This window comes from Pteropus medius, unplaced genomic scaffold, assembly GCF_902729225.1.
Source record: "Pteropus medius unplaced genomic scaffold, Ma_sr-lr_union100, whole genome shotgun sequence".
In the NCBI taxonomy this organism is placed as follows: domain Eukaryota; kingdom Metazoa; phylum Chordata; class Mammalia; order Chiroptera; family Pteropodidae; genus Pteropus; species Pteropus medius.
The window spans coordinates 6090036-6103402 of record NW_024346667.1 but is presented as its reverse complement, the minus strand read 5'-3'; the positions used below and the strand labels follow the sequence as shown (position 1 = coordinate 6103402).

The window sequence follows — 13367 nt, the reverse complement described above, 5'->3', positions numbered from 1 at the left end:
AAGGATCCAGAAGATGAATATCCGACTGCCCCAATCACTGTCTAGTAATCAGTCTTTCTCCGCATTGCTCTGCCTCAGGGATGCCCAAAGACAGTGACCACACTCTGGGAGCATTTAAGATGATTGGCACAGGGCTTCTGGTTAACATGAAGGGAGAGAAAATGGGTGGTATTTATCCTGCTTTGAAAGTTTATTTTATTTAATCCGACAGGAATGTAATATTTCAGTCACGGGCTCAGTCATGTTCTCTGCTCACTGGTCATCTCAAGTCGCCCCTGTCAACAATTCCGTGAGCCCCAAATGACAGCAGTGCTCTACGGAGAAAGTCCCCGACTTGTTGAATGGTTGATCCTATTTCTCATGAGCAGGTCCCATGTCCTGAACTGATCAAAAACACCCCAAACCTGCTAATTTCTATCCTCACAGAAGATAATGTAATTTAAATGAGATCGTGGAATACTAAAAGATACCCAAGCTCCATGCACCAAAATTTTCTATCAAGCAGAGCCACCTAGTGGTAGAATTAATTTTTTTTATTTTTTATTTTTTAATTCTCATTTAATTTTTCTCATAGCAATCCCATCCAGAGAGGGTCTTCTTTCTTTTTTTAAAAAAATATGTTCAATTTACTCATTCTTGTTTACAGCTACCCCCTTTGAGACTGTCACCTCCATCCATTTTTCCTTACCAAACATCTACTCATGCAAGATAAACAAACCTACAGTTTGTTATGATCAGAAAGGTTTATGACTAAAACAGAAGCTGACTTAACAGTATCTCTTCAGAAGGACAATAAATCAGTATTCAGAAATACTGATTTATTTCTAAAGATAAAGAGTCACTATGATATTTACTTTGTACCTATTTTCTATAACTCATACTTCCTTTTCTCTACACTACACATATATACACCCATATAAATTGTCACATAAAATTTATAAGCACAGAGAAGGTGAGCAAAAGTGCTCTACTGTGGTCTCCAATCTCTCCCCCCACCCCCCATATACATATAATCTATGGTAGAAATTAGAAGTACCTTGGGCTGTGGTTTGATTCTTTTTCTTCTTTTAAAGTAGGTAAACATTCACCGTCGGCTAGGACACAATAAAAGTAAACTCATTATTAGTCACTGAAATTCTGTTTCCTAGCCACAAAATTCATACAGTTGAGCATCACATTTCTCTGATCTGTATGGCTACTTGTGCAGAAATGGCCTCACCAGGCAGTTCCAGAGGTTAAAATATTAATGGTGGCAAGGCTTTTAAAATGGAAAAAGCACTAATAACACAGATACAAGATTTCAATGTGCTTCTGGCCCTGTTGAAAAAGGGCACAATTCATCACTGCTTAGTTATGTAGTCCCTGAAGCCACCCCTGTGGCTCCAAAAGCTAGAATCTGCATGTTTCAGGATGGACGGTGGAATAAAATGGCTTCGCCTGAGGTCCTGATGTGCCTGCAGAATGAGTTAAGTCAGGATGCAAGATGGAAAAGAAGCAGGTATGGCGGGGAGCAACTCACCTTCTCGAGGTCATCAGAGTTCTCTCCTATTACACCACAGCTATGTGTCAAAATAACTCTGCTTTAGTTGTCAAATAGAAATGCCTTTTTTCAGCTTTATGGTTTTAGTGAGTATAATAAGATCATGATTTTTTTATTAAATGATCTCAGGAACAAAAGGAAATACACCAAAATATTAAGAGAGGTTGTCTTTGGGTGGAGAAATTTTTTAATTTCTACTTTTTTTTAAATTTTCCAAAATTACTGTGTATGTATATTACTTTTATAAACTAAAAACAATAAAATTAACCTACTTTAAGAATTATCTTAATGACCCGCTCCTATCCTCAAATGCTTTTCAGAGCCAAACATCCCCCAATATTCTATGAAAAACTGTTCAAAATTGTACAATTTAGTTGAATGGCTCTAATCTTTTGGAAAATTCATGTTGATAAGCCTCTGATACAATAATTCTAACAACAAATCTTTGAATTTAAGAACTCCATTGTAGATTGTTGAATGTAACAGACCTCAGGGTGTTTTTTTTTTAGCTAAATGTTAAAAATACAAAGGATAAGATAATAAAAATAATAGATTTTATTAGCTTAATCTGAGCATCAAAATAATTTATTAATTTTAAAGGAATTTTTAAAAGAAAGAAAACAGCTGTTGTCATTTTTAGTCCAAATATTGATTTAATGAAAAGTAAGGAACATATACTACAATTACTGCTAGATATCGATTTGAAATTAAATTATATGGGAATATCTATATCACTATCAATATTAGTGCTGTCCAATAGATCTCTCTACAATGATGGAAATATTCTAAATTTGTGCTATATAATATAGTAGCCACTAACCACAAATGGCTACTGAGCACTCAAAATGTGACTAGAGTGACTGAGGGAAAAAATTTTTTAATTTTATTTATTTAAATTTTAATTTAAATAGCCACAGATGACTAGTGTCTATTGTATTGGACAGCACCAATCTATGTCAACAACCTTATTTGATAAAATTTTATAACCATACACAGATTAAAATCATAGATCTCTAAATATAAGGTAATGCCAGATATTAACTTTTTCCAAATAATTTGGAATCAGTGGTTTCCTCGCTTGAATAAAGCCCATTTTCTTCTTGAAAAAAAACATTTGAAAAATCTGTACCAAAATAAAAACAAGTGGCCATGATGCAATAATTAAACTGATTATTTAAGGGTGGTCAGCCTCAAGTGTATTACCTGCTCGCATCAACTCTAATGCGGGTTGGGCTCACACCGCCACACTCCAGGACTCAGGGGCGGCCATTTACAACAAAACTGTTCAGCCTCCTCTTACTGGAGGGGATGGAAAAAAACAAGGCTACCACATACCATTTCTATTCATGCTGTTCATCCATTTATCGAGCTCTTCCATTTCTATTTCCATAACAGAGGGTGTGTCTTCCTCAAAAATAGGGCTAAAAGAGAACAAAAAATTTGTTGAAAGGAAAAAAAAAAAAGTGCAGTGCGCTGAATTTCATTTTGGGAAAGCCTAGAATGTCGGCTGTGAGGAAGATGAACTTGATTCACTGTCTTATACTCCAGGTAGATTAAACATGCACCCTATTCAAGTGTATTAAACTCTAATAGGAAGAAAGGTTAAAACTAACAAAGCTTCATCTATCACTGATCCAAGAGTGGAGGGCAATGGCTCATAGAGCAGCGTGTGGGCTGAAAGGGAACCCAGGAGCTTCAGCTGCCCCAAAGGTGCAAAGCAGAGGAGTGGCCACATTTAGCACTGTGGCCTTGCTTAATTTCACTTCCCTTTCTTTGGGGTTTTTGATCAGTGCCTCAGTAAAGAGGCCGCCAGTCAACGGGATCGGATCACCTCTGCCTTCTGTTCCCAGGCTTCCTGTCTTGGAGGAATGGAGCTATTGCTTTCTAATGAAATCCACAGCCCCTCCCTTGCCAGGGTTTGGGGTCTTAGAGCACACAGTTAAGCGGAGAGAAGCCCCTGGTTAATGGAAGAAAGGTTGGGGGAAGGGGACCGCCAGCTCTGATGGCCACGTAGGCCTTATACCTTGTAGAGGAAGTGAGCAAAGTACCTAAGGAGTAAGGCTGTTGAGGGGGAGGGCAAGGAGGAGGAAGAGGAGGTGGGCCTCGCCCTAGAACATTCTTCTGAAGTGAATCTTCTATTTTTCTTCCTCTCTCCCTCCCTTCCTTCCTCTTGGCGGCCGGCCTCATCCCTCCACGCCTCCCCACCCCACCCCCTACACTCCTGCCCCAACTTCCTTTTCTCTCCCCTTCATTCACCTCTACCAGGGCTCCCCTCCCTTAATAGCAGCAAACATATCTTCCCTGGTGATAAAATTGTTAATCCGAATAAAGGGGCTGATGTCCTTGAACGACACCCAGGATATCGAACTACTGTGCATTTGGAATTGGTAGCGTCAGAAAAAGATTCTTTTCTGAACAGAGGCCCCTGTCCTCAGCCCGGATCCACCCCCTGGATTAAGGTTTGGGCACTGAAACATCATTTCCTAGACAGCAAGGGGCTGTCTCCTGGGGCCCAGGAAGCAAAAGGTCCCCGCGCGGGGCTTCGGAACAAAAACTCTGGGGAAGGCAGATGGCCCTCTAATCTGCTCCTTTCCCTAGCATCCGAGTTCCATACCGCACAGGACCGGAGGGAGACGGACGACTTACACTTTCAGGTTGTCGCTTCCCAGTTCATCTAAAAGAGCATGAATATAAAGGTCATGTTAGCTTTGTTTGTCAGTAACAACTTTTTATCTCAACACAGCTGAAATCTGCTTTACAAAGAGAACGAAGGGGCTTTCAGTAAATTGTGTTTTTAAAGGAGCAACAATTAACCTTTAAGTCAAACAAGTGCCAGTTGCCATATTGAAATGAGGTCGCAATCCACGTGATTCTGTTTTCTTATACATATGATGGTGCTCTGAGATCACTCACCTCAGATCAGATGTTCATCCCTCTCTGTTTTTTCCACACAAAGAGAAAGACAGTGGTAAGGGAAAGGAAAAAAAGGCCACATAAGAGGGCTTGCTCCTTGCCCCCTGACCCAAAATGTACCAGTTCGAAGCACTGCTGTTTCATCTCCTTGTGACACACCAGGCCGAACACTGTCACTGCCCCTTTGTCTAGGAGAAGGATGTGGGGCACTCCATCCAGGGCTCCCCTTAGAACATTCCTCGCACCTGCTCATTGCATGACTGCACCCTTCACACCTTCTGTTCTCAGAGAGGCCTCTCCTACCTCCTCTCTCCAAAGTGGGGCTCGTCTTTCCTTTGTCCTCCAGCTCACCACTTTGCTTGCTTCCTTCATAGTATTTGCCACAATTTGTCACTGATCAAGTCATCTATTTAATTCTTTCTGTCTGTCCCTCCCAGTAGACCACAGCTCCGCAAGCTCAGGGGTCGTGTCTGTCTTGTTTGTCAGGCGTTCCTCACTTCCCTTCCAACTAGCACAGAGCCTGATAAACACACGGTAAATATTTACCGAATAACTGAATAGATCTTAATCTGGATTGTCCAGCATTGGGGTTAAATTCACGGCCAGGGATTTGGATTTAGCATTATCATAATAGTGAAACTTCCAAGCCTGCTTTTTGCTTCTATTGGTGAAGGTGAGAGTCAGAAAACAGTCAGCAAAATGGCTCTAATGCAAATCAGACTCTCAATGAGCACGTGGCAAGAATTAGAGCCCAATGCCCCGGCTCCTGAACTCTGTTGTGTTTGGCAGGGGGATCAATGCACCCAGAGAAATGAGTCAATGATGTCAAGCAAGTGGATAGCACAGGCTCGCTGCACCTTTTATGATGTAAAAACCATTAGGAAGCAAACCACTTTGTAGAGATGCACCAAACGGTTTGATGTTCCTGAATCTTGGCAATCAGAGGCCTCCTTTTCTCTGGCCTACAGTAATGCAGGTCCCCAGCGAGGGAACAGAACCAGCAGGCACCTGGAGCTGAGCTCCTGGCAGCAGCCTGGAGCTGTTGTGATTTCTTGTGGGTTGGCAAGCTTGACCGGCATTGCTAATCTAGGAAATCTGGGCACAGATGCAAGTTTCGTGCCACCGCTGCTTACCTTCGAGGGGGTGCGGGTTATGTCCTCCGGCCCCCGAATAGGAATCTAAAGCTTCCTGCAGATGCCTGACTCCTCAGAATCTTTGAAAGGGGGGTATTTGCATCTTATATTATATACATATATATATATGTGTGTGTGTATATGTGTGTGTGTATATATATATATATGTATATATGTATATACATATATATATATATACACACATCTAAAATTTACATGCTATTTCCTTAACAGATTTTTACTATAAATAAAGCCCCTACACAACTGACCCTCTCCCGCAGGTGACCCATAAAAATTCCCCTATTTTGTCACTCCCTCCTTCTCCCTCTCCCTCTTTCCCTGCTTAATGATCCCTACTTTCCTCGGCTAATTTCTCTGGGAGCAAGTGTCCCCACAGCTCACTGTCGAGGGCATGGATTTATATTTATAATCTGAGCACCTGCAGGCTTCACAGTGAGCAAAAGCTAGTCCTGTACGCAGAGGATGGAAAAGTTTAAAACCTCATTACAGAAGGTGCTCCAGATCCACCAAATGCGAAGCTCCTGTAATCAGTATTCAAACAGAGCAAAAAGCCTTCTGTGGCCTCATCTCCCCTGATCCAAGACCATTACCCCTGCCCCAGCCACCATGGCAACAGAAAAACATCTGGGAGAGCGCACCAGACCAGAGCATTAAACCAGGAGGGAGACCAATTACTTGTCCTCAGCAATCAGGCCCTGCCCGCTCCACTCCACCTGGCCTATATCTCTTTGTTAATAGCCACCTACTCCCTTGCAACCGGGAGGCAAATGCAGCTCTCACACAGCCCCCCTACCTGCACCTTCATTTTCCCTTCCCACCGTCCTTCCATTTCATATTCTCCTACCCACTTTGTCCCCCTCTTTCAGCCTTTAGCCTGACAATGCCCGTGCCCTCTGTGTACTCGATGGTGGGATTGCTGGGGCGGAAGGATGGGGACAGGACCCCAGCAGGGCACTGGTTTGCTTATCTTGTTTCCATGCTGAACAGAGAGCAAGAGACAGAGTCTCTCTTTCTGGAGATTGACCGAGCAGAGCCAGGTGTCATGTAGCCTGTTTATAGTGATGGTTTACTGCCCGCTGTTTTCCCTGGAGCTCTTTCAGAGAGACACGGCACGTCAAGACACTAATAAATGTTAAATAATGACAACTGCAAATTTAATGCCTGGAGGTGTAGGAAGAACGACCGGAGAACAAGCTGCGGCTCTTCTCTTTTCCTGGCCATGAAAAGAATGGGCCCAACGCCAGAAGGTAACTTCCAACTGGGCGAAGCGTTCTTCCTAAAAATGTTGGCCAAGTCCTCCCCTGTTGAAATTAAAGACTTGTTTTCTGGTGTAGAACAATATACCAGGGTCTACGGATGTGGGGAAGGAGAAAATGTGTCTCTTCTTAACTCTAAGGGGACATCATCTGTGCCTTCTCACAAAACAGCCCTTTGGGAACGTTCCAAGCTCAAGGCTGACCCAGTATGACAGCTTTATTTTTCCTGCAAAAAAATGTATTTAAATCAAGTTTCGTTGATTTAAATATTCTCCTTTGATTGACTTGGATTATAATGTTAAATGTGAATGGGTGGACTTCAGTGGAGAGCAGTCATTCACCTTTTCGTATCCAGTTTGTCTGAGGAGATGTATGTGTTAAGTGTTAAGCAGTTTACCACCTGTGTCTGTATTAGAGGAGTGGCTAGTAAAAGAAAAAACTCAAAAAAAGCTCTTTATCAAAAACTTTTGTGATAACAGTTGCTTTTAAATTCTAAGTTTTCCACATTGTGTTTTTGTAAAGCGAGGCATGTTTAAACTAAAAAGAATGTGCCAATTTGCATTAACGATAATGGGAAATTTGTTTTTAATCTCAGAATAGGTGCCTTTTAAAAAGAGTTCTAACACTGTTTAACTCATTGATTCAACGAGCATTTACTGAGCAGCTAATCTACGTGTTGGGCACTGTGCCAAGTCAAAGGGATAACAACAACAAGCTAACGCGAGCTAAGCCAGGTACCGTTTCTTCTAAATGATTTCCACACGTGAATCCATTTAATTCTCACAACGCCATGAGGTAAGTTTTGAATTTGCCCATTTTACAGCTGAGGAAACTGACGGAGAGGTGACGGCACTAGGAAGTGCAAAAGCCAATTAGGCAGTGTGGTTCCAGAGTCTGTACTCTGAACGCCATGCCGCACTGTTAAACAAGATAAGTAAGACAAGTTCCTGGTTCTCTTGAACCTTAAAGAGAACATAATGTAGTTAAGAGAGACCAAAAGAAAAAAAAAGGCAAGTCACTGACCTATGCCAGCATAAATGCTGTGCCCAATAAGTATGACCACGGTCTATGAGAGCACAGACGAGGTGGCGATTAATTGTGTCTGGCAGTGATTATTCAAGGCTTCATAAAAGCTTTAGAACCGGGCATTGAAGAATGGGGTTGCGGTGTGCCAAACAGACAAGAAGGAAATCCCAGACAGAAGAAACGGCAGCAGCTGGGCATGGAGGCATCACGAAAGTACAAGCCACGCTCCAGGAACAGCAAATGCTTTAAGTATGGCTGCAGTATAGGACGCATGGGTCACATCCAAGAGTGAGGCTAGTTCTCACTTGCGAATGGCTTTTGAACTTTGAGATTCCTACGATAAAGTTTAACGAAAAATCTCTTTCTGGATTTAGAGCCTAAAAGCATGACCATTTGACTATCAGATACCCCCAAACTCCCCCCAACCCCAGGACCCCATTAGGTAAGGCCACCTGTGGGGTTATGGTTTGAGCAGGAAATTCTCTTCCCCTAACTTGCAAAATAACTGGGGTAGCTCTGTCTGCTTTTTCTTTTTCTTTAGCTTACGGAGGATCTCCCACATGACCTCCTGTGATTAGGTCACCCTGAAATGTTAAGCAGTAGAGAAACACGTCTTTCTTACTTTCTTGGAATCTAATAGATCAGTCCGTGTCATGAAAGATAATGAAAAATAACTTCCAGGCATCTTCTCTGCTCACATTTGCTGTACCCGAGGGCGTAATGGAAAATGACCATTTAAAGTTCCTGTTGAGCCCTTAACTCCTGGCCTAAGGACAATGAGCAAAGCCTTCATGCGAGGGCATGATTTGAAAGCGAGAGGTACCCTGTTAACAGACCTGAGAGACAGACAGTGCGTTCTGTATGAATATATAAATATGTATCTTATTAGAGAAATTCTCATCCCTCGAGTGATTTTTGGAATGACTAAGGGCTTCAACTTAAAACTTTAATTGGAATCATTTTTACCAAAACAAGCCCAAAGTACTCAAGTCTATTTTGGATCTAGAACTCCCCTAAAACCTGGTGTTTGATGCTCGTAGAAGTGGAAGTGAATACTCTCAGAGTGAATCTCTGACCTAAGGAGTTTTCTATGAGATCGGTTTCAGACTGATGATTGTAATCTTTAGCAGGTTGGGAATTTGTTTATCAAAGTGAGCACAGCTTTAATGGAAACAAGAACAACGCTTCTTCATCCAGGCCTTTTCAAGGCCAAACTGGGATGTGGCACAGGGAAGAAACAATATCCGTGACAGAAATATAGATAGAAGAATCCTCTTCTTGTGGAATGACCCCAAGGTCCCCAGACTTGTCATCCCTGCCCCCTGTCTGGCCCCAGCCTTGTCATCACCATGATGTCATCACCATGTCATCACCATGGGGAGAGTAGTGCACTTGGAGAGGGTGTGGAAGCTCTGCACCCCTTTCCCACACCTCCAAAAGTAAGGACATGTTACATTGACCTATTGGCCAAGATAGTACAGGGTCCTCCTCTGGATTAGGTATAGAGCTAGTAGCTTTGTATATTAAATTTTAATTTAAGCTGAAACATTTCCTTTTTAAAAAGAAAAGAAAAGAAAAGAAAGGAATATAGTATTTTTAAACTCTGAAAAACTTCATGAAAATATGTCATTCATGACTTAATATCTTATATAGTCCTTATTGCTTAACTTTAAAACCTCTCAGTTCCTTCTCTTACCCCACCTCCAGTTCTGAGCGGGTGTTAGGATAATACTCACATGTCTGTAAAACACTCTGAGATCCTTGGCTAGAAGGCACTGTGGAGAAGCGAAAAGTATTTTGTTTTATTGATTGTTCATTAGCACATGAAGCAATTGTCTGGACTTGGGAACACACAAAATATTTACCTTGTTTAGTTTTTTTCCTCTTATAATTTATTACAATAAGTACCACTGATAAGAGTAGGAGGGCCAGTAATATCGACGGGATCAACACCATTAATATAAACTCTAGCTGACTATCTTCCTCCTCAATGAGGATTGAACTCGTATTTCCAGTTAACGTTTCCGTCGTCATTGCAGCAATTGTACTTAAAATAGTAGTATCTTCATCTGTACTCTCCTCACCCACGGGCATATACGCGGACGTTTCTGTTGCCTCCAAATAACCTGTGGTAACACACACAGAATTAAGATTGCCATGGAGACAAAGCTAGTAGGTTATGTTTGCAATGATTTTTAAATTTATTCTACATGCATCCAGTGATAAACTTGATCCGCTGTATTTGGTCTTCTGGTTCAGTGCGACAGAGTATCGATTTAACATAAATGGAGCTCATGCTGGGAGTATATTGAAAGTGGACTCAGAGCCCAAAGAGACACCTCCCCCAAACGCAGGCGGTGTAGCCTTGACCCCGTAGCTTAGACATGTTTAAGCGAAGGCATTGAGAAGCTTTGCCCTGTCATGTGTGCTATTCCAGGACATTGCCTAGGGTCTCGGGATATTTTAATAGCATTTCTGAATAAATTTAAATACACTTTTGCTGAAAGGTAAGTACTTGCCACATAATACTTGTAGATATAAAGGAATGCACTGTGCCCTGATTGAAGGTTACCCATCAATGGGAAAAAAAATTCTTTGAAATTGGGGTGACTGCCTAGATTTCGGCATCAGGTCTCACATTCTGCAGAGAACTAAGTCTCCCTCTGAGATTATCTGACAGAAATCTCCCTGGATTCCAAATAAAAATACCATGTGTATTTCATTTGTAAAGTAAAATTCTCAAGGGGAATTTAGAGACTAGGAAACTACACTTATATTTAAATGTATTCAGTAAAATGTATCTCCTGAACTTTCCTTGTTCATAATCTATAAGCAAGTTTATTCTGTTTGAACTTCGCAGGACAGGAAAGGAGTATTATTTGAGAAGTCTGTCCTCACCTGGCTATGTAGTGATCATGATAAGGCAGGCGGAAGTTTTCATCCTATCATGGTGTAATGTTGCCTATAGTTCAGATGGGGCCCACTGCAGGAAAACAGCAAGTGAGTTTAGGCTATAGAAAACTTATCAAATGAGATAATTTATGTGAAAGTTCTCTCTACCGTGAAAGGTGCTATGTAAGCAGAGAAGTCGGCTGCTTTAAACGACGCCCGGTTGCTACAGGTTAGGGCACCACTCCACAGCACGATTGACCCGGCCGCAGCCGAGCCCGTTGGTACCTTACTTACATGCATGACTGTAATGACAACAGGTTCCTCTGATTTGATTTATAAAGATGTTTGTTTGATCACAGTCTAATTATTCTGATTACATAAATAAACATTTCAGTCTTCTCCAAGACCAGGGAATCCACTTGATAATCACACTGGTAAATGCCACCCCAAACCATCAGAGTTGATTATTGACTAAGAGTATAACTAACTGGTGCTCTTCACATGTATGCATCACAAGCAAGATTTTTAAAAATCTATCATTTGTTGATAGATTCCTTGCTCACATTTAACCCCTGTCCGGGTTAAATGACTTTGTCCTACATTGATGTCTTTGAAATAAGGTAAATCGATAACGTATTCACTCACATGTTAAAAACATTGATATGTCACGTCTCATCCTGGATCAGGAAAAGATATCTGGCCACAAGGACACTGTCCTCATTGAAGTTACCCTGCCTGCAGAGCTCCTGGGCCCAAACGGCATTCCTTACTGGCGACTCGGGCCAGTGAAGACGAGATGTCCAAGGGGGTTTGGGGTGTGGGTCGGGGGTGTGCGGCACATGCACGAGTGCAGTTGGCGGCGGTGACCTTTTCCTTGGGGCCAGTGCTAACGAACCTTTTCCGAATACGCAGACGCCCCTTCCACTTCCGCTTCTGCTCTGGCTGCTGCTACCGTTTGGGGCTAACCTTTGTAAAGGGCTTACTGAGAGTCGACTCCTGTGCTCTCTGCCATTTATCCAAACTAACACATTTTGTTCCCATCATTTTTTCAGATAGAACCTAGGACAAAGAGGTCACACAACTTTCCATCTCTCACAGAGCTGTCGTGGAGGAGTGAGGTTTTGAACCTTGGAGGGCTAATTGCTGAATCTGGCAGGAATGTAATGATTACAAATCCTGAGGTGGTGAACAAGAGAGGGAACCCCTTATTCTTGCCCCTCAGCCTATAAGGAGGTGGCTTTCTGGCCCAAAGGGGAAGGGAGGGGAACGGTTCTCAGAAACCTCGGCTTTGCCAGGGCTTTCGCTGGGCATCTCGGCCCAGACTCCACGAGCAAAGCTGCCTAAGATGCGGGGTCTTTTCGGTGCCTCTCCACGGAGGGCCAACAGTTCCCAGGGGAACACTTAGTTCTCTGAGTCACCACTTGACCAGTAGCCCCTGAAGAAAAGAAAATAGGAAAGGAAATAGGCTGGCAAGAATGAGGGCTTTCGGCAATAGGGAACGAAAGAGAAATGGAGAGGACGCCAGATGGCCCTGGGTCATGCACACTTATTTTTCAGCATAAGAGACGATGCTGGTCACGGACGGCCCTCAGTGGCCTCTTGGAGTAAAAGGGGATGGAAATTTTTTCCACAATATCCCTCTCGCACATACCTTAACATACGTTTTCTATGTTAAACATTTACTCAATGGAATTTTCTAGTGACTATTTAAATAAATGAGAATCAAGTGTTCTCCCCCGTCTCCTTCTCCCTCTCCCTCCCCCTCTCCATTTTTCTTATCTCTCTGCATGCCTTCATCTCTGGACGCTCCTACAACCTTCCTCACAGTAGTCCTTGCCCCAACCAACTCCATAATAGCCCTGAAATAATGAACTACAAAGACTTAGTGTGTGCTGGGTTCCAGGGTGAACACTACCTAATTTAATCTTCACAACGACTTCCTTGCTCACATTTTACAGATGAAGAAATTGAGTCTCGAATGTCTCACCCTGGGGTGTAACCCTGTCATTTAGGCTGTAAATTCTACTAACTCTAGGGTTTTGAAGCTGCATTCCCCTGAGCATAGGTACCAAATGACAATAAGGGTCTTAGTCATAGCTCTGTCACTTAGTAATTATGGGAATTTAAATAAAGTATTTATCTCTAAATGGCTTAATGTTCTGATCTGTACAACTAAGGTCTCATCTGATTTCACATCTCTAGGTCGATTCTAAAGCTTTGATCTTGTTTTTCATTAGAATGTTTGAATAGGTACTAAGTTCAGAAGGGAAATTTCACCACCACGCAGTTACTCAGTTAGCCTCCCCAGGGGTAGCGGTTTCTGCTGCCTTCCAGAGAAACTCTGTGCCCATACGAGTATGAGCGTCATTTCCTGTTTTCTTTCATTAACACAAATGGTACCAAAAGTTAAATATTGTTCTGTCTCTGGCTTTTTTTCACTTAAAATTTGACTTGAAGATTCTTCCACATCTGCATCCACATAGCTGTCTGTTCCTCCCACTATTTGGAAGGGATTTTTTTATTCCTGTTGATGGAGATTTACATCATTTCTTTTATTTCTTGGACTTCTATTTCTTTTGTTTCTTT

General features: G+C 42.2%; 1 protein-coding gene across 1 annotated transcript in view; it reads right to left on the bottom strand.

Annotated features, from left to right (window-relative positions):
• The window catches only part of TMEM154 (transmembrane protein 154), a 43773-nt gene that overhangs the window by 11919 nt on the left and 18487 nt on the right, over positions 1-13367 (bottom strand). Inside the window, exons 5-9 of the mRNA XM_039875770.1 lie at positions 9755-10015; positions 9626-9664; positions 4187-4214; positions 2876-2961; positions 1037-1094 (exon numbers count right to left, since the gene is read on the bottom strand). Of these exons, the coding sequence (XP_039731704.1) occupies positions 1037-1094; positions 2876-2961; positions 4187-4214; positions 9626-9664; positions 9755-10015 (472 nt within the window). The remainder of the gene's footprint in view (positions 1-1036; positions 1095-2875; positions 2962-4186; positions 4215-9625; positions 9665-9754; positions 10016-13367) is intronic.